The sequence below is a fragment of the Dunckerocampus dactyliophorus genome, chromosome 19, assembly GCF_027744805.1.
Source record: "Dunckerocampus dactyliophorus isolate RoL2022-P2 chromosome 19, RoL_Ddac_1.1, whole genome shotgun sequence".
Taxonomy (NCBI): domain Eukaryota; kingdom Metazoa; phylum Chordata; class Actinopteri; order Syngnathiformes; family Syngnathidae; genus Dunckerocampus; species Dunckerocampus dactyliophorus.
In genome coordinates, this window is record NC_072837.1 from 1,858,658 (window position 1) to 1,885,186 (window position 26,529).

The following is a 26,529-nucleotide window of genomic DNA, read 5'->3' on the forward strand; positions in this document are numbered from 1 at the left end:
TGTGCTGCAATTACGATACCGATCTGTGTTATAGGTGACAAAACAAATAGTTATTAGTGCAGTATCTAATAATACGCCATACTGATAAGGAATTCTTTTAATTTTCAAAATAAGCCGAGGGCCAGTAAAAAGAAAAACAATCTGCAGACCGAAAACAGCCCTCGGGCCACACTTTGGACGCCCAACACTAACGTCATGCAATCAGCTAAAGCTTCTGCGACTGAAACACTGCACGCAATAGGATGAACATCTGTCAAAACATGCACCCCGACTGTGTTGCCTGTTTGCCGTTATTAAACCTCGCTAGACTGCCTTGAAACTTCTCACACAGCTCAATGCTCTCTGTGCCCGTTATACTGTAAATTTAGGGTGTTTAGCCGGAACTTGGCACACCTCTTTAGGGGACTAACGGGCACAAGTATGTGAGCAAGTATTTGAGCAACATTGGTTGAAAAACATGGTCACCATCAAGCAAAACTTAGCAGAGGCAATTTCCGCAAATTAGGATTTCTTATTTATAAAATGGAACATTTTCGCAGTTAGAGCATAAAAAACCTGTTTTCGACAGTCTAAATTAGTTTTTTAACATTGTTAGACATGAAATGCACTCGTATTACCCAATATGGTAGACATAATAACAGAACATAAAACATTTCAGACAAAAGTAGAGACTCGTGCTCGTGTGTGTTGCTGTAAATGTATTCCCTAGGGCCTAGGTTCCCAAAGTGGGGTACGTGTACCCACAGGGGCACACTAATTGCCATGCGGGTGCGTGGATAAAAGTGAAAAACAATGAGCGCCTAAGGCTCACAATTCCGAGTGTGCCTGAGAGGAGGAGGAGAACGGAGCAGAAAGGAGACAGAGCATGAAGTTGCTCATTGCTCTGTGTGCATCGCATGAACAAATAAGTACTTCTGTGATTATTTTGCGCATTAAGAGTGTTTAATCTTGAAGATTTCCTTGATAAACTTTGGTATTAAATTAATATGCAGACCATAGCCATCGTGAGTGCACAAAAAAAGTGAAGCTCATATTCAACCCATTCAAAGGGAAGGATGCCAACATCAGACTGGAATAAGAAATACTTAGGATGATTACTTACCTATCTATCAGTGGAATAAGAAATATGTATGTAGGATGATTACGTACCTATTTATCAGTGGTCACTTGAAACTTTTATCAAAATGTGACCATGCAGAATACACATTTTTCACCCAGAATTACTATCAAATTAATGAATCACTTAATAAAATTAAAACCATGACAGAGTGAAGCTGCGAAATTTAAACCACGATGTGGCGAGGGATTACCGTACATTAATGCTTGCAAGCTGTCCTAATCAAATATTCAAAATTGAAATATACTGCAGTAGCCGCTCTAGGAAGTTTCCTAGTGGGCCCGGACGACCCCTTACTCACTCGATGTACTTCCTCTGCGGGGTTATGCACGGCAGGTTTTGTTTCCTGCCACACAAAACTTTACCCTCATACCTTTATTTTTTTTTGTGTGTCAACCTCACAAAACATCAGTGGTGTTCTCTCCATATGCTCTATTACCCTTCACGCCACACAAAAACACGTCTGTTATTTTATGTGGCTTTGTGTGGCAAGACTGCAGCCGCGTAGCCCACAATAACACACAAAACTAGTTTGAACCAGTGGGCTCCAGCCAACAGAAACCTCTCCCAACACACACACACACTGCTGCACACACCACTGCTTTGATTACAACAGTCCTTTTCCATTGCACACATATGGGAGAGATTTGGCAGCATCTTGCAATTGATCTTATGTAAGCGTGTTTGCGTATGCACCTGTATGGATACATCCCTCTGTTAACAGCCATAAACTTTGAGCATGGCGACCGAGATGGCAGGAATGTTCTCGTAGGTTCTACAGTACGTGTAAATATCAAACAATCATGAGAAGGGCAGATCTTTTATTTACAGGATGAAACCCCCCCTAGTGGCGAGGCAGACAACGCTTCCTCTATGTACTGTACGTGTTTACAGTATATAGAATGTATCGCTTGCGTGGAAATGAGAGACAGAGAGTTATACAACGTCTGTCGGCAGCAGTATACTGCGGGGGGGTGATGAGCAAACACACAGAAGCACATGATATTACTTGTTTACTCATCAGTTCACTTCATGCTACATCCTGGATTTGGCTTTCTGAACAAAATAGTGCATGTCATTATTAGTTATGTCACAATAAGCTTGCCCTTAACTAAAAAAATTGATCAAGTAGTCTTTACTTCTAAAGGCTTGAATCGCAGTGCAACTTATGGTATTATACGATAATGGCATGCGGCCGATAATGTATGTATAGTACTTTATTAATCCCACAGCAGGGAAATTCACTTGTTACAGCAGCAAGCAAGATACGCAAGTAAAGAATACATAGTGACTACAACACGGTTCAGGTGGTGCAGGTGTTGTAGAGCCTGATATGAATGGTATGAAGGACCTGCGGAACCTCTCTTTCTTATACCGTGGGTGCAACAGTCTGCTGCTAAGGGAACCCACAGTGTCATGTAGGGGGTGAGAGGTGTTGTCCATGATGGATGTCAGCTTAGCCAACATCCTTCTCTCCCCCACTTCCTCCACGGAGTCCAGAGGACCGTCAAGGACAGAGCTCGCTCTCCTGATCAGTCTATTGATCCTGCTCCTAAGTGGCTAACATTGCAGACATTGCAGTCACATTGGACAGGCGATGATGCTAGTTTGGCCTATTTGCTGAAGCAAAACAAAATGATCAAAATCACGGCTCCTATGCTTGCAGCTGATGGACAGATAGCTGGCAGCTGGCTTTGCTTTAAGATGTGCTGCGAAGCCTTTTTATTTGTATTTATTTAGTTATTTGTACAAAACTGCCCTCCATAAAGTAATGGTAGCTTGTCTGCATATGTCAATGTTCTGGTCATAATGAATATGATTTACTGTATTTTAGACAGGAACGTTTGGGAAAACCCTGCTCTACATCCATGAAGCATCCTACTGTAGAGCTGTAAGATCACAAGCTTTCCCATGGTTCCAACTGGAAAGCCTCTGGCAGCATCTACAACATCTAACAAGCTACAATTAAACTTTTAACTCATTCAATCCCAAACGTATTTTTGCGCGAGAGGCAAAAAGAGGTGATGACGAAAAGATCTCAATGTTAGAGCAGTTTTAAGCCATAAAAATGGCCACAAGGTGGCGGAAGTGCGTTCGATTAGAGCTCGGCATGGATCTTTTGCATGTAAAAACACACTCGACAGCAACGAGGAAGGAGGAGAGCATGGAGGAGTGTAGTGTGCAGAAGGTTACGCACTGTAGGGAAATTTTCACATATGCACACACGCGTGCACACACACAGTTTAGTTCCAAATATGAAAATTGCAAATAGTTCATGGTGTTATATTTGTAAATAAATTGCTATTTTGATGTAAAACGACCCCTTTTTGTGTTTATGATGTGGTATAGTTGTTTAGGTATTTGAGCTGTCAAAAAAGCAAATAAATTGTGTCAAAGTGAACGTTATGCTTGAAATGTATCTCTTCACAAAAAGCTGTTTTTCCTCCCTTTTCTTGTTAGGAGCTGATATTTGCCTGAAACTTGCCTATGTTCTACTGCTGATTACTAAAGAATGGAAAAAGGCAGAGACACACTTTTCCCTGATGAAAGATGAGAGTCTGATCTTTCTTTTGGTAGGTTCCATGTTTTGATAGCCATAGAACCCAATATTCTGTGTGGCTTGAAAAATCTGTCAAAATCATCTAAAATGGCCGCTACTGGAAGGGTTGTCTTTTGAAAAATGGCTGGGATTGAATGAGCTAAGAAGGTTTTTTGTAAATATATATATAAAATATTTATTTCTACGCTGTGTTTATTCAGAAGGGGTAAAGCATGGACCATGGCCATGAGCTAATGTCAATAAGAGAGCGGATGTGCGCAACAGCAGAATGCAAATAAATGTGACATAAGGACACAATTGTGCTGTGTAGAAAAAGGGGGATGGACCTTCGATGCAACAACATGTCATATCAGCTGCGCCCCTCACCAGCCCTGCACTCCTTTGTTACACAACGCTGCAAGACAGTGAGTGAGTAAGTGGTCAGAAGCAATCACCTTCTCTAACGGCTCAGGATGAGGATCTGGATAACGAGGAGCAGATGACGGAGCAATGCTACACTGTTCTTTTGACACGGTATCTGCAGCTGACAGATGGATCGTTGGCAGAGCACAAGGCTTGATTTTAAGATGTGTAGCGAAGCCTGCGGAAAAAGGTTTCCCTTTCATGACATCATGAAAAGATGAAACTTCAAAAAGCAACCTTTTGAGTGAGTGCCTCTTGTATCAAAAGTGGAGCAAACAAGTGAGGGAGATGATAGATGTTTGCAAGGTTCGCTGCTCATAAACACGCAGTATGAACACAGTCGTCCATCTCTACATTGCGGTTTGAACATCACGCCCTCTTTCTATTGCGTTTTTTCCGAAATGTATTAATAAATGGTCGCTGTTTCGTGGTTGAAGCCTATTATTAGTTTTTTAAAAAAAACGCATCTTTAAGCAAATTGTATTTATTCTTGGCCTAAATTAAGCATTTAAGCACAAAAATGGCCAAGTGAACTAACTAAATGAAGTAAAATATAAATATAAGGCAGGAGAAGCATTCTAATTGTGAATGTAGTATTCTACATTGGCCACTGGGTGTCAGTATTTGTTGCATGACCAAACGTGATCCCACAACGGCCATTTATGATTATGCTTTAAATGATCCCACAACAGGCACAATAATAATAATAATAATAATAATAATAATAACACGGGCTACTGTTGGGGCCATAACCCTCGACAAGCTAAAACTCAACTCCAAACCTCCGACATCACTTCCTGTCCTCCAGACATCTGTCCCCCTGCCACTAAGGTCCCAAAGGGAATACATTCACTGACACACGTGAGCAGGAGGTTTATTTATGTCTTAAATGGCTCACTTACTCTCGTTATGTCTACTAAATTGGGTAATACAAGTGTAAAGCTATTTAAAGCCGCCATCACAATACAGTGATGAGACAATAGCCACCGCAGGAAGTGCGCTGTTCAGAAAAAACAAAAAACTGCTAACGTACTAAGTTAATATGTCCTATTTTCTCTGTATCGAGTATACTGGGTAACACAAATGTAACGGTGACTATATGGGTGTTATTTGGAGTCTAAAGGGCTCTAACAATGTTAAAAACCACATTTAGAAGATCGCAAACAGGTTTTTTTACGCCATAACTACGAAAACACTCCATTCGTAAATAAGGAAACTGACTTAACTTAACCGCGATAAACGAGGGACGGCTGTATGACTGTTAGAAAATGGTTAAAACATTTTGCATAACAGCTTTGTGCATCTAAAGACAGAGGCTCCCACTTCCCCCATGGCGTCTGCGACGAGAGAACAACGGGGCTCGTCAAACGGACCCCGTCTACTGTAACTGAAGTGATGCCTCGCCGTATGTCACATGAGACAAACGACTGCTGCATGCTTCAAAGCGACCTTCTTGTGTGTGTGTGTGCGTGTGTGTGTGTGACAAACATGCAAAGACAGGTCTCACTGATGGAACACGGAGGAAAAAAGGTGTTGTTTCTTTCTGGCTCATGACTAAATTAGGCTGTGATTTTAAAACCACACACACACACACACAAGCAAATAAACACCCCAGATTTCCTAGAAGTTTTTGAACAAGCTCCAATGAATGTTTTCCAGAGATTTTCTCCCCCCTCCACCCTGCTGAATCTGCTTCCTTAAACCGCGCCTCCTTGCTTTCAGGCTGCACATAAACAGATTCTAGAGGTGTGTCCCCCCTCCGCCAATGGCAGCTCGGCCCGGCGGTGCACGGGAGCCAATGAGAGCGTCTAGTTGCGGCAGCCGATGCTCTGGTTCAACGGCAGTTGTTGTTTTGCTGCCTTCTCTGTTTTCTGCGAGTCGTCACAGTGATGGACGGGGGAAGTAAAGAGGACGTCAGGCATTAATAGGCTCGGAGTGCTCGCCCACAATTAGGTGGGGGCTGATCTCAATTTCACAAGTGTGTGTGCTCGGCTGCTGTGTGCACACCGAAGTACACAACATGCTCAACATTCACATGCCCTTTATCACTATCTATCTTTCAATCCCCCCCACCCCCAAAAAGAAACACACACACACAGACCGCACTTTGTTTCTTCTCACATAAACACCCCACACACCCCCCCCCACTCTGATTCTCAGACACGCATGCACACACATGCTGATTAATGCTGGTCACAGGGTGTGGAGGCTTGGCAATGAGGCCAGTAAACAACACAGCACCAGAGCAGCGTTCACTTTTTTTTTCGAGTTCTGCGAAGTTTCTGAACATCCCTGGAAACAAAACAAAAAAACCATGCATCATAGGCCTCCACCACAGAGTCCAAAACAAAGAAAACATTCATAGTTTGTTTTTCCCTCTCTTGAGCAACAAATCCAGTGTTTATTTCTCAAATCAAGAGCACAAAACGCCACTAAAGTTAACAATAATTCTGAAAAGTGGTCGAATCCGCCCTACTAGACGGGCAGGTGGCGGAACACTCGTAATGCCACGTCTCCACGGGACAATACCCGCTAGTACAGCAGGAACCTGCAAAAAAAAAAAAAAAAGTCACAGTGGAACCTCGGTTGGCGTCATTAATTCGTTCCAGGAGGTCAGACTCTAAGCGAAACGGACGTCAACCGAAAGCCGTTCCAGAAAGTCGAAAATGTTCACGCACAACATGGTTTTGTAGTTTTACATGCAGAAAACGATTGAAAATGCATGTAAACGATGAATGAAAGGGATAAATGAACATTTAAGGTTACTTTTACCTTCACTGAAGACGTGATTCTTGACGTGACTGACGAGTGGACGGTGGCGGCGGTAGATCTCATCACGCTTCACATCGTGTCTTTGAACCGCCACGTCTTCAGTGAAGGTAAAAGTAGCCTTGAATGTTTATTCATCCCTTTCGTTTGCCATTTATATGCATGTAGAATTGCTTTATGCACGTAAAACTAGAAACACGTGTTTCGCTTTAACATTTTTGAGAGTCAAGTGCTGATGACACCATAGATGGGCGAGGTAACTCGTGGTTTCCGTCTTCCGCGCTAACCGGGGTTCCACTGTAGAGGCTTCCGAGGGCTTTGTGTATTCACTAATCCGCATAAGGAGACCATTTTTATCCAAGAGGAGACAAATGGAGCTTTGCAGTAAAAGTGGAGACTGTGGAGTCTAACATTGAAGCGTCCAGAGTGAAGGCACGCCAACAGGGTAAGCCAATGTTAAAATGGTAAATGGTCTTTCGCTTGTACAGCGCTTTTCCACCTCCAAAGCACTCAAAGCGCTTTGACACTGTTAGCACATTTACCTACTGATGGCGCAGCATCAGGAGCACCTGGGGGTTGAGTATCTTGCCCAAGGATACTTCCACATGATCACTGGAGAACGGAGGATGGACGGGAGACGACCACTCCACCACCTGAGCCGTGCCGCAATAAAATATATCTCAACAGTGACACAGTGACAGACCTGCAATGATTTGGAATGAGGAAGGGGCACCAGCAACCACAATGGAGTCCAACGAGGGCTTCTTAATGTTTTAGTGTTTATTTAGGTCATTTCTCACCGACTCAAATGTCACAATGTTACAAATCTGGCCTAGCGATGACTGGTCAGAAATGGTTCACGTCACACTCGGCCTGCTTGAAACCAGGTACAGTTACGCCTCGGTTTTCGGCCAAAATGTTGCCTCGGTTTTCATACACTGTCTGGATTTCGTATAGTATTGCATGGAACAAACTAGTCCGTTTGCCCCAATCAAAACCCTCTACGCGTTGCTGACTCAGTGTCTGTGCATTTGGTATTGAGTGTGAGTGCTAAATAACCTGCCACGGGGTCAAAGACATTTATCACTGATTAAGGTGAGAAACAGAATTGAATTCAATCTCTCCAGAATATACAGGGAAGCCCACATTAACAATAAGTTCCACCCTTCGTCTTTTATAATTATTGCACATTGTTTTCTGCATGCAAAAGCAGTAATTATTCCCTATAAAAATCTTTGTTAATATTTTTGAGTGTCTGGAACAAATGAATCGGAATTACATTATTTCCTGTGGGAAAATTGCGTCAGTTTTCGCATGTTTCAGTTCTCGTCAAACCTTCCGGAGCAAATTAATAATAAAAACAGAGGTACCGCTGGACTACAAACACCCCCTCGTTTTCAAATGGAAGTGCATCAAAATGTTCTGGGTTTTTTCCTACACAAAGTTGAGTGAAAGCATCACACACAGGGGGAGAGAAGACGCGGGGGAAGCCATGACAGAATGTTAGCGTTGAGCGGCGGGATTGTCACCTTTACACACCTGCCAAATGCACGGATGAGTGTGGCATTTCACAGAGGTTCCTTGATTCAACAAAACCTACTTTTCTTTGGCCCTTCTTCACCTACGTACAAAGACGTCCTGCTGACCCGTGTTCCAATGTGGGCAAAGGTTCATGACGGTTCATTGGTTCCAGACACCACCGCGATAAGTGAATTTCTGCAAAGTATGATTCAATATTAATAAATGGAATAGTTTCATAACTATTTAAAAAAACTATTTACGATCTGGTAACTATGGCTTTTAGCATTATTAGAGCCATCTAGACCTGAAATAGCACCTATATTTACATTTGTATCACGCAATATAGTAGGTATAATCAGAGAAAATAAGACATATTAGACATAAACAATATAACAGACTCACATGTTAGCAGTTCCTTGTTGTTTTTTTCTGGACAGCGTACTTCCTGCCGTGGCTCTTGTCTCATCAATGTATTGCAACGGCGGCTTTAAATGGCTTTACTTGACATGTATTACCCAATATAGTAGACAAAATAAGCGTAAATAAGCTGTTTAAGCCTCCTGCTCATGTGCGTCACAGTCAACAGTAACCCGTGTTATTATGATGATGATTATGTTATGATTATTGTGCCTGTTGTGAGGTCATTTAAACCTGCAATAAATGCCTGTTCTGGCGATCACAGCTGGTGCCTGTCTGACACAAACAACTACTGACACCTAGTGGCCAATGTAGAGTACTACATTCACAACTTCAATGCTTCTTCTGCCTTGTGTTTGTGTTTTACTTCATCTAGTTAGTTAGTTTTGCCATTTTTATGCTTGAAAATGCTTAATTTTGGTCAAAAAGTAAGCTTATCATCTCCTCTGTTAGTACTTCATTCATTATTGTGTTTCTTCATTGCGCAGATTTATAGGTGTGCTTTCTCGGCTAAAAAAGAGCGATTTGTGGTTTGAAAAAATGGAGGCAAATATTAACATTCTGCTATAAATACAACGTCGCATAGCGCATGACCACGATTCTTGCTTTAGATCGCAATGCACACAGGATACAAAAGGCAAACAAACAGAGCCGTCTTGAATTTCGGCCAAGGGACACTGCAAAGCAAAATAAGCAAAGCCTCCTGAAAGATAAGCAAATACCAGATGGCCAATGAAGACAGAAACACTCGGTTGAAAAAAATGATTTGCAAGGAATTGACCCATTTCTGTTTCTGATGAATCGTCTTTGACTTGTTGCCTGGACGTGGACTGGTTACATAATTCACTGACCGTGTTTGCTTTTCCCTTCTGATGTCGCATGAAGTAAATATGACAAGGAGGCGCTTGTAGAGTTCCTTCCTTCCACTCCGCGCCTTCCTGACGTCGAACGACGACAAGTGAGCCAATGGGGCCTTTGCCACTTTGGCAGCGAGATGATGGCGATCCTGAGGCGATATCAAGGCTGGAAGTTAAGAAAATCCTACTGAAAACGAGCTGACTGGGTGACGAGTGTATATTTTGTGTTTGGTTGTCTGCCAGCCTGTGCGTGCCTGCTTTCCTGAGGAAGCTATACAGAGGAACAGGCCAGGCGTGGCAAGCCGCCAGCACCGACTAGTCACAAAGCATGCAGAAAAAGGTTCCCCGTCTCATCCATCTCCCCGTGGCTTAGAAATGACTCCCATAAGAGTACCGCCAAGTTTCACCACTCGTAATTCAAACGTTTGGAAAAGACTCAGTAAATGCAGATCTTCTCTTTTGCTCAATCTTTTACACTACCGAGAAGTTGTTTGTTTGCTTTCTTTTAACAATAGACGCCATTGTTTCCAACTCCTTGCTCATACTTGGATCTCTGTCTAATGCGCTCTTTGGCCTCAAGAGATTACAATTGGGATTTGGAGGGGCTCATATTGGTAATCGCCACCAGCACGGACAAGCGGTTAGGTCACAGTAAGCTGGAAATGCTGTTGTGCAGCATTGCATCTTATTTACACGTCCACCATTGTGCAAACGCGACTTTTTAAATGACGTTCGAACAGTACAGCCTGTTTATGAGCACAAAACGTGAGAAAACTATATTAGATTATTTTGAGAGAACGGGCACTCAAACGCTTTTGTGAACAAAACAACATGCTTTCCCAGGCTTCACCACACGTCTGAAAATAAAACGCGCAGCTCTGCCAAATATCCGTCAGCCAGCTACACACGCGGGAGCTTGAAGTTTGATCATTGTGTTTTTCTTGCCAGCGTGACGCTGCTGTTAAAATGTGAGTGTAATGTTAGCACCGTAGCTCCCACAGCCATGCTAGTGTTGCTAACGTTTGTGTCCTCCTGTCCCACTCCTTGATGTCATGTTGTTGTATGTGATATATGGCAGAGTTTCAGTGTGTAACGTAGATGTAAAAAGTGGATACAGTGCACTATAGTCGTCCCGCACCACTTAGCGGTTTTCAAATTAAATTCATTAAATCCATTATCGCAATTTCATGGTTGACTACAGCCTATTATTTGTCAAGAAATATGCATATTTAACGCATTTTACACATTCTTGGCCTAAAGTAAGCATTTTCAAGCATAAAAATGACTGAATGAACGAAAATACAAATACGTATGAAACAATAGCCACCGCACAAGTACACTGCGCAGAAAAAAAACAAGGAACTCTCCCAATGTTAACATGTGAGTCTATGTGACGCCATATTTATGTCTTATTTTCTGTTATCTACTATATTGGGTAATAATACAAGTGTAAAGGTGACTACATGGTAACTTTTTAGTAGCATAAAGTTGAAATATTAAAAGAAAAAACTTTTTTTTTTTTAGTCGTAATATTATGAGAAACAGTAAAATAGTATTTTTTTTTTATCAGGTTGCAGAAAAAAAGTCAGAATGTTATGAGAATAAAGTGAAAATATAAAAAAATAAAGTCATAATTACAAGACGAAAATGTACAAAAAGAAAGTTTACACAGCAGGAAATCAAATAAAAACGGCTGTGATTTTACAAGAATAAAGTGAAAATACTGACGAGAAAAAGATTATGAAAATAAACTTTAAGGTCATATTTTGAGGAAAAATAATGTCATTTTAGTAGCATAGAGTTGAAATATTCAAGAAAAATTCTGTTATTTTGTCAATGTCGTAATTTCTGAGACAAAGAGATGAAATATAGCGGTATTTTTGGAAAAATTAGGCTTGGGAAAAGCTAGAACATTATGAGAATAAAGTCATAATATTATGAAAAAAAATTATGAAGATTATTTCAGAAGAAAACAGCAAAAATGGGAAAAAAAAGCAAAGACGGAAGTTCATACTAACGATAAGCTTTTTCACCGAAATCACAAAGCTGAGATGCATTGTTTTCTTGAAATGTATAGAACTTCTTAGCATATCTTACAAAATATCCAAGAGGCCCTTCTGTCCTTTCATTTTGCAGTATGTGGCCCTCGCTGGAAAACGTTTGGACACCCCTGCAGTAGGGTTTACTAGGAGCACTTAAAAATGGTGTAAATTCCAGCATCAAGGCTAGATTTCAGCCGACACCCTTCCAATACGCTATTGTGGGACCTCGCGCACTTATTTATCATTGTTGAAAAACACGCTAATATGGTCAAACAGCACAGCGTATCTATCAGGAGTTAACTTTTTAACTAGGAATAAAGGAAATCCTTCACTTGCAAACATTCCGTTGAAAGATAACACCTCGGTAGCCGCTAAAATCAAACAACGTGAGGAATCTTCGTCATCCGCAGTACCGAGGTGATGGAATGTAAATGCTGATTCAGCTTCCTTGTCACTGCTGAGATAGAAGTGGGACAGAAAAACAGGAGGCAAAACAAAATTGTACATCTAGCAGAATTATGCACTGAAGACTTGTTTTAAAAAAAAAAGTTGTCAATATGTGAGATAAATAAAACAGATTCTAGTGGACAAGATGACACCATGCCACGAGAGCAGAGTTTACACACTAAAAGCTACTTGTTCAGTGACAGCCTGGCATTGTGTGGCCTCCCTGATTCCTGCAAAACATGTCAGCAAAGCACGACAACAACGCTCATGCGGAATGCAGACACGAGACACTCTAAAGTCGTGCTGTAATGCGCTGGAGGAATGTGCGGCCGCAACGGGACGTCCAAGAAACCTGGAACGGGTGGTGGACGGCAGCACGATGAAACAGTGGAGCTCTTCCGATTAAAAATGAGCCGAGACATGAGGTCAAAATCAAAATGTGCGGAGGAAAAAAAACCCCAACAAGGCAGTGAACTTGATTTGCACCAAGTTTCCGTTTCGGTCCAGCTATTAAAATACGTTGAACTGTCGCCCGAGAAAAAAGGGAAGCGAGTCAGCATTTCCTCTTTTGTGCACCCGTCCGCTGTCAGGTTAAACACGTGTGGTCCAATATAATAACAGGCTAGAGTTAAACATGGGCGACAGTGGCTAGTCGGTCAGGGTTATCATCCACCATGCTTTAGTGCAGCACTGTATACTGTAAATGCACCAATTACTCAATTAACCTCGAACGCAGGGGCCTCAAACTCGTTTTCAACGTGGGCCACATCGCAGTTATGGTGACCCTCACGGGGCCACCTGTAATCTCCTCGTGGTAATATGACAAATTTGATTATTATCATTTTCACTTTGAATATACGTTTATCATATCATTTCAATAATAATAATAATAATAATAATAATAATATTAATTATTCATTAATAAATAATACAAAATAATCTTTTTAAATTGGAGTGGACAACAACAAAAATGACTTTTCTGTCAAAATTGGCACCAACAAAGACTGATTAAAAAAATATATAATTTAAAATTATTGTTGAATTAATATACAATATATTTACATAAGTAAAAACAATAACATATAAAATTTGATTTTTTGTAATATAAAAAACAAAATAATAGAAAAATATAATATACATGTATTAAAAAGTCAAACAAATAAAGTTTTTAAAAAATACATATACTGTATGTATTTACAAATATTTTTTTTAAATAATATTAATAAAATAAAATAAGTATCTACTTGACGGGCTTCCAGGCTTTCACGGGCCACATCAAATGCTACGGCGGGCCAAATCCGGCCCCTGGGCCTTGAGTTTGACGCCTGTGCTCTCTAAAACAGTTACAGTATTTTGTGTAAGTTTGGTCTCCACATTTATAACGATAACCTCATTTCTGTGCTTTTTTCAACCTAATTCTGCCTGCAAATCTGCTTGTGTCTTCCATTTCCCACATGCCTTTTCTCTTATGTGGGAATGAGTTCTATTATGTCACCACTATACTTACATGTATGCTGCAATTAGCTTACAGTGTGTAGGAATGCAACTACTGTATCACCAGCAATGATACAATTACACGTGGAATTCAGAAGTCAGTCACACAAACGCATACACCCTCTCTGCCACAGACACACACGCACACACATGCACACTTGAACAAGCTTCATCTCCGCAAGAGTCGAGGTCGGAGGTGAACGACTGTGGGAACACAGCCCGCCCCCCGTAGCGCGAATCTGTCGCCCCTTCTGACAAACGGGCCTGTAACATAAACAAGCGTACATGCACATGAGAGGAGAGGACAATAGCAGCGCGGCACTGCCGCTGAAACAATACCACACACGTTTGAAACAACATGGGAGCCCAGCCTAAGACAAAGCTCGCGATGGGCAAACACACACGCAAGCACACGCACACCCACGCACACACTGCAAGTGAACGGGAAGCAACGCATCAGGTGACGGCTTAAGTATCGAAAAAGGGAGTAAACATTTCCGAAAAGGGATAAACTGCAAGAGTTGCACAATATTGCCTGATCTGAGGAGAACGAGCTTGTGTTCCTAACATTTTGGTTGTCTGCATCCGGCCGGTTAAGCTGAGTGTTGAGCTGGTGTGGTTTGTATGCTAATAGGGGGTGCAGGCCTGGACTGCAGCCACCTGACGAGCTTTTGTGACTTGATCCGCGCAGATGCCTGTAAATCCTGCATGCTCCCTGTTATAAATCTCCCAGAACATGTAAACACACACACACACACACACACACACACACACACACAGACACACACACACACACACAGCAATTACTAACCGCACAAACACACACAAGTACACACAAGCTGGATGACATCCCAGTGACCAGGGCAAAAGGAAAATCATGTGCAGCATGACAAGCATTCAGCTCTGTTGCATGGAAAATTCCCACCCCCATCGAGCAAACAGGAGGCAGCAGGCTGGCTTAGCGCGCCCTCCTGTGGCCTACCTGTGCACTGCATCGTCTGTGTACCCATCACAAATACAATACTGTACGTACCATATACAAAAAAAACATTATTTCTGTCTATTGTGCATTTGCAAGTATTTCAATGACCTAGGAAGGGTTAAGCTACTTTTGGCCGGTGGCGTAGTTGATCCTTCCACCTTTGAATACATGCAAAAACAGTACTCTCAAAACCACATTGCACGTGTACAATGACATTGTTTTGCTCCAGGGGTCCCCCTACAGTTGAGAAGTGCAAGTCTGTTTAGAGGCCTCGACAGAAGGTCCTCGGGCTACGCGCGAGTTCTGTTCTTAAGTCAGGTTTTAGGGTTCATAGCTAAATTAGAACCTACGTTATTCACTCTACACAGGACACATGAAATGGACATATAAGATACAGTAAGAAAAAGATCAAATACAGTATGCACAACACACAAGGGGTGCTGCAAAGAAGGGAGAGACAGGCTCATTGGGAGGACAACGTCTCAACAATGAGACCACCATGCTGCTTATTTATCACTGTCCATCTCATAGGAGCAGATCCTTTCACATGCTCAAATCAGCCATCATTAGCCTTGATGACGGTTGCGGCGTTTAAGTGGCTTGGACGGGGCATGCAGCCAGTGTTGGTCAGCGTTTCTTCACTTTCGGTGCCGTTATTAAAGCCCACACTTTGGGTCAGTTTGGCAGCTCAACGAGCTCTACAAAACGCCCATTCACTGTAGGGCGTTTATCCGAATGGCACACGTCAAGCACATGTGTGTAAAATTTCAGCAAGATTGGTTGAAAAACATGGCCACCACCAAGCAAAATGTCTCTGCAGGACAGCACGAGCGGGACTAATTGTCACTGACCACTTGTCTTATGATTCTAACCATCAATCATCAAGGCAAGCAAAGCACGGGTGTGATTAACAACATTAATAATGGCTCCATTCCATTAGTATCCCAATAAAGCATGTCGCTAATGCTTGCCAAAGCCCTGGAAGTGGAGCTCTTAAATCCCGCCATCATTTATGTTATTTATTACTCCTGCGGTTTTCATGCGATGACAGGTCGAAATGTTACGTTGTTAAAATAAAACAAATAAAAAAGGAGGGTGTCTATAAAAGCTGAATAAAAATGGTGATGCCTGAAGGTGAGCCTGCCTGGAACGGCTCCGCATGTTAAATGCGTCGCACCGTAAAAAGTAACACCATCAACTGATTTATGATTGCACCAGCTTGGTTTCCACTGGCGGCGCTGAAGCAACAGAAGGGAGGATTTAACGCATTCTCAGGAGACGCGTTCGCTCGGGAGGCATTAGGGGGCGATGACAAATCATTTTTGGAATGTAATTTCATCTGGCGGGTTTTGCTGTGTAAACATCAGAGAGGCTTGTTGATGCTGCGGGGCCTGCTCTCACCTCCTCCTGAGACAGAACAATGACATCTGATTGTGGATAACGTTTTAGCAAATTGTTTTGTTCCGACCATCCCCATCGTGACACTTTTGTTACGGGCTTCACAGACAAGCAGTTTGCACAAAGGTAGACATACTTTTGCATGAAAAGATGTAGACTGGTTCTGCATGAATAGAAAAAGAAATACAATAAAACTAAACTGCAGTAAAACTACTTTGATGGCGCTTGAGAGACGTGTAATGGAGAGGTCACCTGGGCGCATCTCATAGGTATAAAAACCAAAAGGCTTGAGGACACTTTTGCATGATATTGAAGGATAAAAGTGTGAAGTGTAGCATGATACAACTAAAACAAAGTAAAAGCATTGTGATGACACCTGAGAAACATGATGGGGGCTGTTTTTTTGAAGGGGGTTACCGCGTTCTGTAGATATTGCTGGATCAGAGATTGACAAGCTTTACTTTTAGTTTGTTGACGCTTCTCTTTATGCAATCTTCCATGATAGTGAATGAAAAATGGTATCCAAACCTTTGACTGATTCTGTGTAAGTACAAGAAGAAGTCTAATAAAATGACAATAAAGTACAAAGTAATTTGATGGCACATGAGACACGAAATGGAGGAAGGAGAGGAAGGTGTTGGCAGAGTACTGCTGTCACCTCGTGGCAACGCTTTATTTATAGACTGCTCAATAAACGCTTTATTTTTGTTTCATTATGCTTCTCTTTATATATTCTTCCATGATATTGAATGAAAAATGGTAATTCAATAAGTACCTCTCATTTATTGTCGTTAATTGGCTCTAGACCCGACCGTGATAAGTCCGCAAAGTAGGATTCCTTATTTATAAACGGAATATTTTCGCACTTAAGGTATACAAAACCTGTTTATGACCTTCTAAATACGGGTTTTAACATTATAAAAGCGAGTTGAGGTTCAGCTCTGTGTGGGTTACGGCAACAAAAGGTGGCCTGTGCTTTTATTAGATTACTGCGCCTGTTGCGAGATCACTGTTGCTCCGGCGATCAAATCCTATCCTTGTGGGTCTCCTCGAACATTACAGTCCAAACTACTGACACCTAGTGACCGCTGCAGAATACTACATTTCATCAACGTCTGTGAATGCGTCTTGTGAATGCCTTGTGTTTGTATTTTAGTTCATTTAGTCATGTTTGTGCTCGAAAATGCTTAATTTAGGCAAAAAAATACATTTTTATTAATAATATTTTTTATTAATAACAGGCTGCATTCAACCACAAAACAGCTTGATTTATTTATTCATATATTTGTGAAAAAACATGGTAAAGTGAAACCGCAAATTCGAAGTGTGAAGTGTCGAGGGACAACTGTATTATAAAAGTAAAATAAAGTACCTGGATGGCACCTGTGAGACGTTGAACTCTTAATCTTACACTGCAATGTATTCATTCTGATCACAAGGTAGACCATCCTTGCCCCCGATTCCTTCCACTTCCCTTGCCAACATTCTATTTCCTCGTGCTTCTCTTCTCCATTGATTCCTGAACAGCGTGGTGAGAAATACTCACATCCTCCTCCACCCTCAAGTACCAGTGCCAGCCAACCAACCAACCCCCTCCTCACCAATGCACCTCATGCCACTGGTACCATGACGACTGCTTACACTCTGCAAAATCCCCAACCCCGACGTGAGCCCGTCCCTCCGTCTGTGCAGGGATAATGCAGCTTTTTTTTTTTTACATTGTTAAGTAGAAGATGTAGTTGTTTAAAGAAATTGGGTGCAAAAATGTGTACTGGTTTATATTGCAATCACCATTAAAAGCAAAAAGAAAGTAATTTATTGAGGCTGACCGGATTGACAGTGACCTAGTTGCACACATCCCACATGCCCCCCCTTCGCCCCCTGTATCTAGTCTCCAGCCAAAGCATGTTGCGCTGGCTTTGAGGGTGGGTTGGGAGGGGGGGTCTGTCTGGGGTGTCGGCTCCCTCTCTAGGGTGTTACACATGCTTTGAAATAAACGTATTATTCCTAGAAAAAAACACTTCATGTCAGCAAATCTCGTGAAACTTCAGTTTAGTGAGCATCGAGACGATTTACCTCTACAAGCTTATTCCGCTTTTTCTTTGGCTTGGGCACTGGATGGAAAAAAAGGGAGATGTGATGACTACATGCACCTCTGCCCTGGCTGCTCAGTACAACATGGCGGTCAATAATAGTTGATAATAACAAAAAAAGTCAGCTGTGTTGAGCCATTATGGGAAGAGAGCCATGTCCCAACAGTGAGTCATTATATTTTATTGGAACAGATCCAATATATCGATTAATACGCACCTTTCCCTTGGTTGCTCAGTACAATACGGAGTCGTAAATACTGTAATAACACAAAAAGTCCGCAGAGTTTCGTTTTTTATGTGAAAAGACTCACCTCCCTAGCCATGGATTGTCAACAAGGTGAGTCAATTTATTTCGTTTTATTTTACAGAGATTAGCCTTTTTTGTGTTTTACATGCGTATGTTTATGTCAAAACATTACTAAAATAGGGCCCTCTGATTTCTGTGTAAACGGAATCGCGGAACAAAATGTGAATGAAATGCTGTCATCATGAGGAGACGGAATGTTTGTGTGGCGGAGTATTTTCCCCGAGTCTCATCACAAATGCCAGCCCGTCCCCTCCCAAACTAAACGAGTCAAAACATCGACCTGCAACACCGGCAAAAGTTGGCAAAAAAAAAAAAGTGAAATTCCTCTCTTACGGCGCGCGAATGGAAGCTAGGGGGTTAGCTTAGTTTAGCAGAGCATGCTAGTGTGGCTGTGTGTGTGTGTGAGAATCAGGCTGTATGAGTGTGTTTACACAGTGCTGTGTTTGACCACTTGTTCATGCAAGCGAGCATTTCACTATGCCGACGATGCTGACGTCGTGCAAGTTCTGAGTGAAATAAGGACAAGAGGCATGTTTATTCTTGCTCCCAGCTCGTCTTAACCGTCAACAGACATTCCACACACACATGCACAAAACACACTTCCGGCCTTCAAAATCGCCACATACTGCCTAACTGTGTAAGCAAAATAGGGGTGTTGCTTTAATAACGCAGTTGGAGTTGCATTGGTGACTTTGTCTTCCTTAACCACAAGCACGCGCGTTATAGCAAGGATTTCCACATTGAATTAACGGACATTATTTACTGTCTCAAATGTGCACACTCTATGCTGGTAAAATAAAAAACAATTAAAACAACAACAATTAAAAAAACAATTGGGGAAAAAATCAAACGGAGTTCATTGGGCCCTACAGAGCTTGGCCTGTGCAGTTAATACAGGTGACAGTTAGACCCTGGAACAGATTATTTCTATTCCCATGATGGTGTTTGTTGGAAAGTAACACTTTAAAAAGCTGCAAAAGTTACAAGCACACTTGTACAATAGCAACTTGAAGACATGAAGCAGCTGTGCTACATTGACGGCAACATGGAGGGTCATGCAGACCACAACGTCCCACAGCTGCCAACACACACACACACACACACACCAGCTGTAAATCCACCGCTCTGTGTCTCTCACACTCTCTAGATCCACACAGCATTGGACTGTACCGTCACTGTGCCAAAGGTCAGCGCCTGCTGCTTCTGGAGCTTTCTCTCCCCCCCCCGTACAATTTGTATGACCCGTTTCCGACGTTCCCTCGCTGAGATCTGGTCTAATCCAAGCAGATCTGTGCAGACCACAAGGCTCTGGCTCTCCATGGGTTCCCCCCCACTCCGCTCTCCCTCTGTGTTTACTCAGTAAAGCAGCACCGCTCTATAGAGGATGGCAATAAACATGCACAAAAAAGCACAGTGACAACAGCAACACATCCAAGCACAAAAGCTTCCAAAACCCATCAAGACAAAACATTCCTGACACTATGACAGAGCGAATAAAAGCACCCCGATTCTCCGAATTGCTGCAGAGTCACGATGGACAGAACAAAGTAATATTGCGTCCCTCCACAAGTCTGAGCGTCATGTTTGTTTATGCGGCCTTGACGCAAACACGTCACACGAAGCTCAGGGAATCACACAGCCTGCTCTCAGCACCATTTAGCAGGGATTCATACAAAAACACAAGCAAACTACATTTTATGGGTATTCGCTCAAAGAAGCTTGTTTTTGCCGGCGTTTATGTGTTTGTTTGTGTCAAGAGTTGTCGGAAATGGGATATGGAAGAAGTGCTTACATTTTTGGGATGATGCGGATCACTGTCTGGATCCAGGAATTTTTGAAAGGATTCTTTAATATTGCGAGACAGGACCATTTTCAGCATTTGTGAATATAACTCCACAAAACTTGGGAAAGAAACACAGGACAAGTTTCCAACAGGTTGTACAATATCAAAGACTGATCCACATAACGGAATCATACCAGATTCTATAATCCAGAATATGAAAATATAGGGCGCCTTTGGAATTTTCACCACAGGAAGACAAAAAATGACGCTATAAAGATGCAACAAACACCATTATATATCGCCAACACACTGTGCAATCTGGGTTTGTTGTATCTCCAGAAGCCAGGGAGTCAGATCCTGAAGAAAACCAATCGCCAATGCCAAAATGCGTTTTTTGTGAATAACTACTGAACTGATATTGATATCATTATGAATCCAATTGCTAACGCTATGTTTTCATGGTCAAGGAATCTAGTTTAGTCCTTGATTCTAAAATGAGACCCAAGATACAAAGAACGGGAAAAAGTGGTGTCTTGTTAAAAAAAACAGGTACTGTGAATTAGGTAAATACTGGCTAGGAAGTGCATCCTGACAAAAAAACGCCATAAGTGGAGAACACTGTAGCCTCTCACGTGTTCTAGGTTATTCCGGACGTCTCTATCTGAGGAAGCCATTCCACTTAATTAATGACACATAAGTGTTTATTGCGGCGGTTGCTGAGTCATGCTAAATGGCTACCATTAAGCCAATAAGTAAGTGTTCACTAATGAAGCGCATCGTACGACTCTGACATCTTCAACTCTCGCCCAGAGGTGATGTTTGTCTAAAGAGAAAAATAGACACGTGACTTTTATGGGTTTTGGCACTAATGAAGTAGGATGTTGGAGTTGCAGTTATCCAGCGTGCAAAATGAATAAGGCGTTTGAGAGCTAATTCAAGTGCGAGCAAAGGACTAACACTATGTTGCAATTACATAACACAAAGCACCCACTCTCTGTCCCTGTCAAGTAGCCCGAGACTGGACTCCTTTCATCCAGCCCGGGAATATGTTGACCGGGTGATGGAGTCTGCTCGCCCCCGTCGTAGACCCACACAAATCCCAGCGATTGTCTCTGTTCATTTGTATGTGTGTGTGTGTGTGTGTGTGTGTTTTGGATGTGTTTGCCGTGGCCGTGCTCCCCGGTAATCCTGGTGCCTATTTGCATTCAATCTATGACACTCTGACCCCGTGTTGACAAAACTTGCAGAAATGCACACACTTGCCATTTTTTGACCCTTGTTCACCCCCCCCCCCCCCCCCCCCCCCCCCAACCACCACCACCACACACAAGGACAGCCCATGGGAACCTGACCCCACCCTGTGCACACAGAAGCCTATTTTCAGACCTTATAACCCTTAACCCACAGGACTCAGCATTATTGGGGCACCATAACAGCACAAACAGGACTTCTCCAACAGCTGGTACAGTGACATACTCGGCATTAAAAAGGTACACAACGTGACCTAAGGACCCGCTCCAAAAAAGCTAGCCAAAGATCTATATGACAAGAGCAAAGTACGACTCTTACAGATGTACACATTAGGTGTGTCACAAGACCTAACCAAATTAAACATGATAGGATTTCTCATTCAGAAAAGTAATGTCCCGTGGGCACGAGGCCTGGGACGAAATTCATTAATTCATCACACAATAAATGAAAATGAACTGGATCATTTTGCCGGCCTCAATATATTGCCGTGTGCATGTGTGTCTGTTTTCTTCGTCTCTCGCCTGCAAACAGGCAGGAAGAGGGTTCACTCTGTGCAGTGGTTTCAGCACCTTGGCGCGTTTGTTCCATAGAACAATGGCATGAACGGAGTGAGCCCTTTTGCCAGTCATACAGTCGCTTTGTCTCGGTGGGTGTAGGCGGGGCCGCCAGCATACACACGGAGTGCAGAAGAGCGTAACAAATTCAATTAGTAAATTGCAATATACTGTCATATATTTTTGATAGTTTTTCATTGTACTTTTCTAAAACGCAATGTTAGAATCTTGTCTTGTCTTGTTCTGGCAGACCCAATCTTGTGTATCATCTCGTGACACCCCTAGTAGACATGATTGTTCCAAAGCAGGACACGTTTCTCTTAAAGAGGGAGGAAGGCTGTGTGTATTTTCAGAGGAGCTGACTGACCTTAAAGTCTGTCTAAGGCACACAAAAAACCCTGCCCCCCTTCCCTCCATCCTCCCTAAAAGCCCACTTCCATTTCTGACAATTATGAGAAATGTTTGTATGTGTGAGAGTTGAGACAGGGGGGTCGGGGAGTCGACTGCAAGACCGCTAGCCATCAGATGCAACAGAGGCAGCTCATAACAGCAGTCTCTGGCAAGCCCTGGGCAAATACAGCTTAGCATAATTCAAAAATACCAGACGGTGTGTACTATGGTGCACGACTAAAACCCAGCAAAGCAGCTTTCTCCCTCTTTCATCTCTCGCCGCCTCTCTGCCCCTATCCTCCACCTTCCGAAAACACTTCCGCAAAACCGGAATTAATGCCAGCATCAAACTGTTTGCAGCCTCGCAATAACAACATGTCACATGTGCTTTGTTTGCTGTTGAAAGGCCTCAGGTTGAATAGGTTAAAATGATTAATGTTATCTATCCATCTCATAAACAAAATACTGTAGTGAGACTCATTTTAGAAGGGGTTAGGACTAAATGACTAAACCGACTGCACTCGGCTTCCAGCAAAGTTAAACATACACTAAATCACTTTGTAAATGTCCGATGATGCCGAGCGTTATGGAATATTTTCAAGCGTTACGGAACATTTTCTCTGTGACTCACAAATTGTGCTGTTGGCGCTCCATGTTATGTAACACAAGACCTAAAGGTCCCCTCTTATGCAAAAGTACAGTGATATGCGTCTCTACCGCCAGTTTATGAGCACCAACCGTGACAAAAAGCGATCATCTCACTCACTTGTGTGCTCAACTTTTGAGAGAAGACGCCGGGTTTTGACTTTGAGGCTTTTCGAGGCAAAACTCCCTCCCCCAGGCTTCGCTACACATCTTAAAATGCGGCCTGGCACTCTGCCAACTGTCCGTCAGTATAGACGTGGGAGCAGTGCATCGTTTGTTTTTTCTTCAGGCTAACCTAGCATGACGTTGCTGTTAAAATGTGAGTGCAATGTTAGCACTGTGCTAACATTTGAGTGCTGTCCAACTCCTTCATGCTGCGTTGTTGCACAGCATGTGATATATGGTAGCGCTACAAACACAGCTCGTTATCATTAAAGCGACAGACATAAAACCACGTGACAATGACAAATCTGAAGGACCGCATGCTATCAGTTTAGCAGGCTTAGAACCTCTGCTGAACCAGGTACTAGAAATAGTACCTCAAAGTACCTGGTTTTGGATGAGAAAAAGTGGCAATAGGGAGTCGAGGGGTGGCATCATTGATGGAAATCCACTTGACTCAACGCTTATGAGGAGGCAGCAGATGGCAGAAGATCAATACCAAAAGCACTACAATAAAGGTGCTTTGTCAAAAAGGGGCTTATTGTCATGAATAATCAAACTCTCCTACCTGGACAGCTTGTAGAAGTCGAACGCATCTCTCCTTCACATCTTCAAAAGGACACCGTTTGGTGAGCATGAGCAGATGGGCCAGGATGACGTTCAGGTCGCTCCCAGGGACGCACTCAGACGGTGCTGGAGAGGGTGAAGGTGGTATTGGCCCGATAGCTTCGACTTTCCTCATCACATCCTGGCGGATGTACTCCATGGCGGCCGTCCTGGAGCTGACGTCGCGGCTACCCAGCCCGTCCCACCTGGCCAGAGACTCCTGGTCTTGTGCTTCCATCTTTTGATATGGGACTGATGATGTGTTGTTGATGTACAACGAAGCTAGGCAAATATTAGCACAGGAGGAAACCATGAAGAGTTACACTGCACGTTTATTATCAATGCTAGAAAGTATTATGTTTGCAAAGAACAGAGCTAGGACTACTCATCCGGCACATCAGACCGGCCTACAAATGCAGTCCAAAGCTTGGGAGAAACTTACATTTGTGATACAGATTCCTAAAAGCACCAGTGCACTCTTGCCATATAGAATATCACAGAACGCAACTGCACCACACGGACTATGCGGGTATCAAAAAACGCTTACACACAAACACACATGCAAAGCTATACCCACATCGACAAGCCGCAAGGCATGCTGGGTAACCTTGTCGTAGCTACTCGTCCCCACACGCTACACAGCCCGCCATCTAATTCATTATGCACAACCTCAAATTCAAACTGCACTGTCTTTTAATTAACTATGAGACATTTGAGAAATTTGAATTGAAAAATGTCCACAATTTCAGTCGCTGCTCTTTGTTAACCAGTTGAAAACTACTGACTTGGAGGATCTCTGGCTAGCGTTTTATGCAGTAGGTCCTTAAAAACAATAGCACTCCTGTCATTTAGGGCAGTGGTTCTCAACTGGTTTGGCTGCGGGACCCACCATCACCCCTCAATGACAAGTGGTGACCCAAATTTCCGAAATGTTTGACCTCAAATAATTAAAGGGAGTGTTTGCAACACAACATGAGCTGCAGTGGTGAGATGCTGTCTCTCTCTTTATGGCGCGCTCTTCTCCAGCAGATATCTGGAGCTGTGTGTCGGACGGACGGCACGTTGAGTCCCCACTCGATGTCCTTCCCCTCCCTCTCCCGCTTGACATAGTCGCCCATAAACATGGCATTCACCTCGTGGCAACGTAGCAAGTCAATGGCCCAGACAAGAACAAAAGGTGCATTCACGGACACCGGTTCATTAGATTTTAGGCAAAATCTCGCAACCCACCAAAAAAGTCTGCACCACCCACTTTTGGGTCGCAACCCACCAGTTGAGAATCATTGATTTAGGAGATGTTTCACTAGCATTGTTGCAGTAAGTTCTTAAAAACAACAAAGTGCTCCAGCCATATGGAGATCCTTCACCAGCGTAAACATATCACTTCCGTTTTCATTTATTTATTTATCTATTTAGCCATTTGTTCACAATTGGCGACACATTAAACTTGAGCCCGCTGGCCAGGTTTGGGTCCCGAGCATTACATTGGGCTACATCAATAGCGTTGGAATTCATCCAAAGGAATCTCTGGACTGCATCGTTTCAACCTTTCTCAATAATGTTGAAAAATATGGCCACATGCATGTCAGATAACATCATCTATAATGACCTCTAAAACCTGCTAGACGCCACTTGCGAGGGATTTAAACCAACATCATGCTGGACATTGTTTACCAGTCTTCCTGCACCATCTTGATACTTGCCTGCCGCTATTTTAACAATAAGTATGCTTTTTTTTAATGACAAGGATTTCCCACGTCATTACAAATGTTCCTGCCAACTGTCGTGTTCGTAAATCACAAGTTTGAAAGCTAAAATGTGATTTTTTTAAAGTGCACAATTTAGGAAGCCTGTCACTCAGCTCCATTCAATCCCCTTATTGCCACAGTACAAGTAAAACAGTAGAGCTGACAAGACGTCTAACGCTTTCAAAGTGTGACAGAAAAAGGAAAGCTGAGGAGAATACTTACTTTATTCACATTCTTCGGTACTGGTCTTTGCAACGGGACACCTTTCCACAGACAGCAGTGACCAGTCTACCTCCGCTCACAGTAATATCAGAAGGAGGCAGCAAATACATGGTAAACAAATGATTGATAGCGGCAATCGGCCAATGGGATAAGCGTTTTTTTATTCAAGGGCGGGGCAGTGATGGCTCTGGTACGTGATTGGTTAGCATGGATGTTAACGAGCATTCAGAGGAATGCTTTATGGGTAGTACAGTTCTCTTAAACCAGCCTAACATTTGTTTGGCTTCAGGTTGGCGTTTTAGAAACTACTACTCCCATCATGCACCACGCCCACCTTCGTCTTGTTTATCACAAATAAGAGGAAAAGCACAGAAGAAAAAGGGGCGGTATGAAACACCCCCCTCCTCCTCGGGGTTGTTTTGTTTAAATAACGTCATTGCTATTTATGTGAGCTGCCAAAACGTCATGCTGAAAGGATACACATGATGACAACATGGGAAAGAGGCTTGAATATTATGATGTGCTAACACAAATAACCATTTTCCAATCACATATAATGTAGCTTTTATATATGTTAATACAGTGCTGGCCATAGCCCCTATGCACTATAAACATTTTTGCAAGATTGTACATTATTTTTTAAACATACGTAAAATGTATGCTTGGCATTTTTAGTTCTATTTGCCAGGTACCAAATTTCAGTCAAGGATCAGAGTGCAACCTTTGACTTGTATATTAATAATAAAATATTCTGCCAAGAGA

General features: G+C 42.6%; 1 protein-coding gene across 1 annotated transcript in view; it reads right to left on the reverse strand.

The window, feature by feature from the left end:
* Nucleotides 1–25,909, reverse strand: part of sesn1 (sestrin 1) — a 55,724-nt gene extending 29,815 nt beyond the window's left edge. Inside the window, exons 1-2 of the mRNA XM_054762766.1 lie at nt 25,768–25,909; nt 23,760–24,079 (exon numbers count right to left, since the gene is read on the reverse strand). Coding sequence (XP_054618741.1) covers nt 23,760–24,035 — 276 coding nt within the window. The 5' untranslated portion in view covers nt 24,036–24,079; nt 25,768–25,909. The remainder of the gene's footprint in view (nt 1–23,759; nt 24,080–25,767) is intronic.
* Between the last annotated feature and the right edge of the window lie 620 nt (nt 25,910–26,529).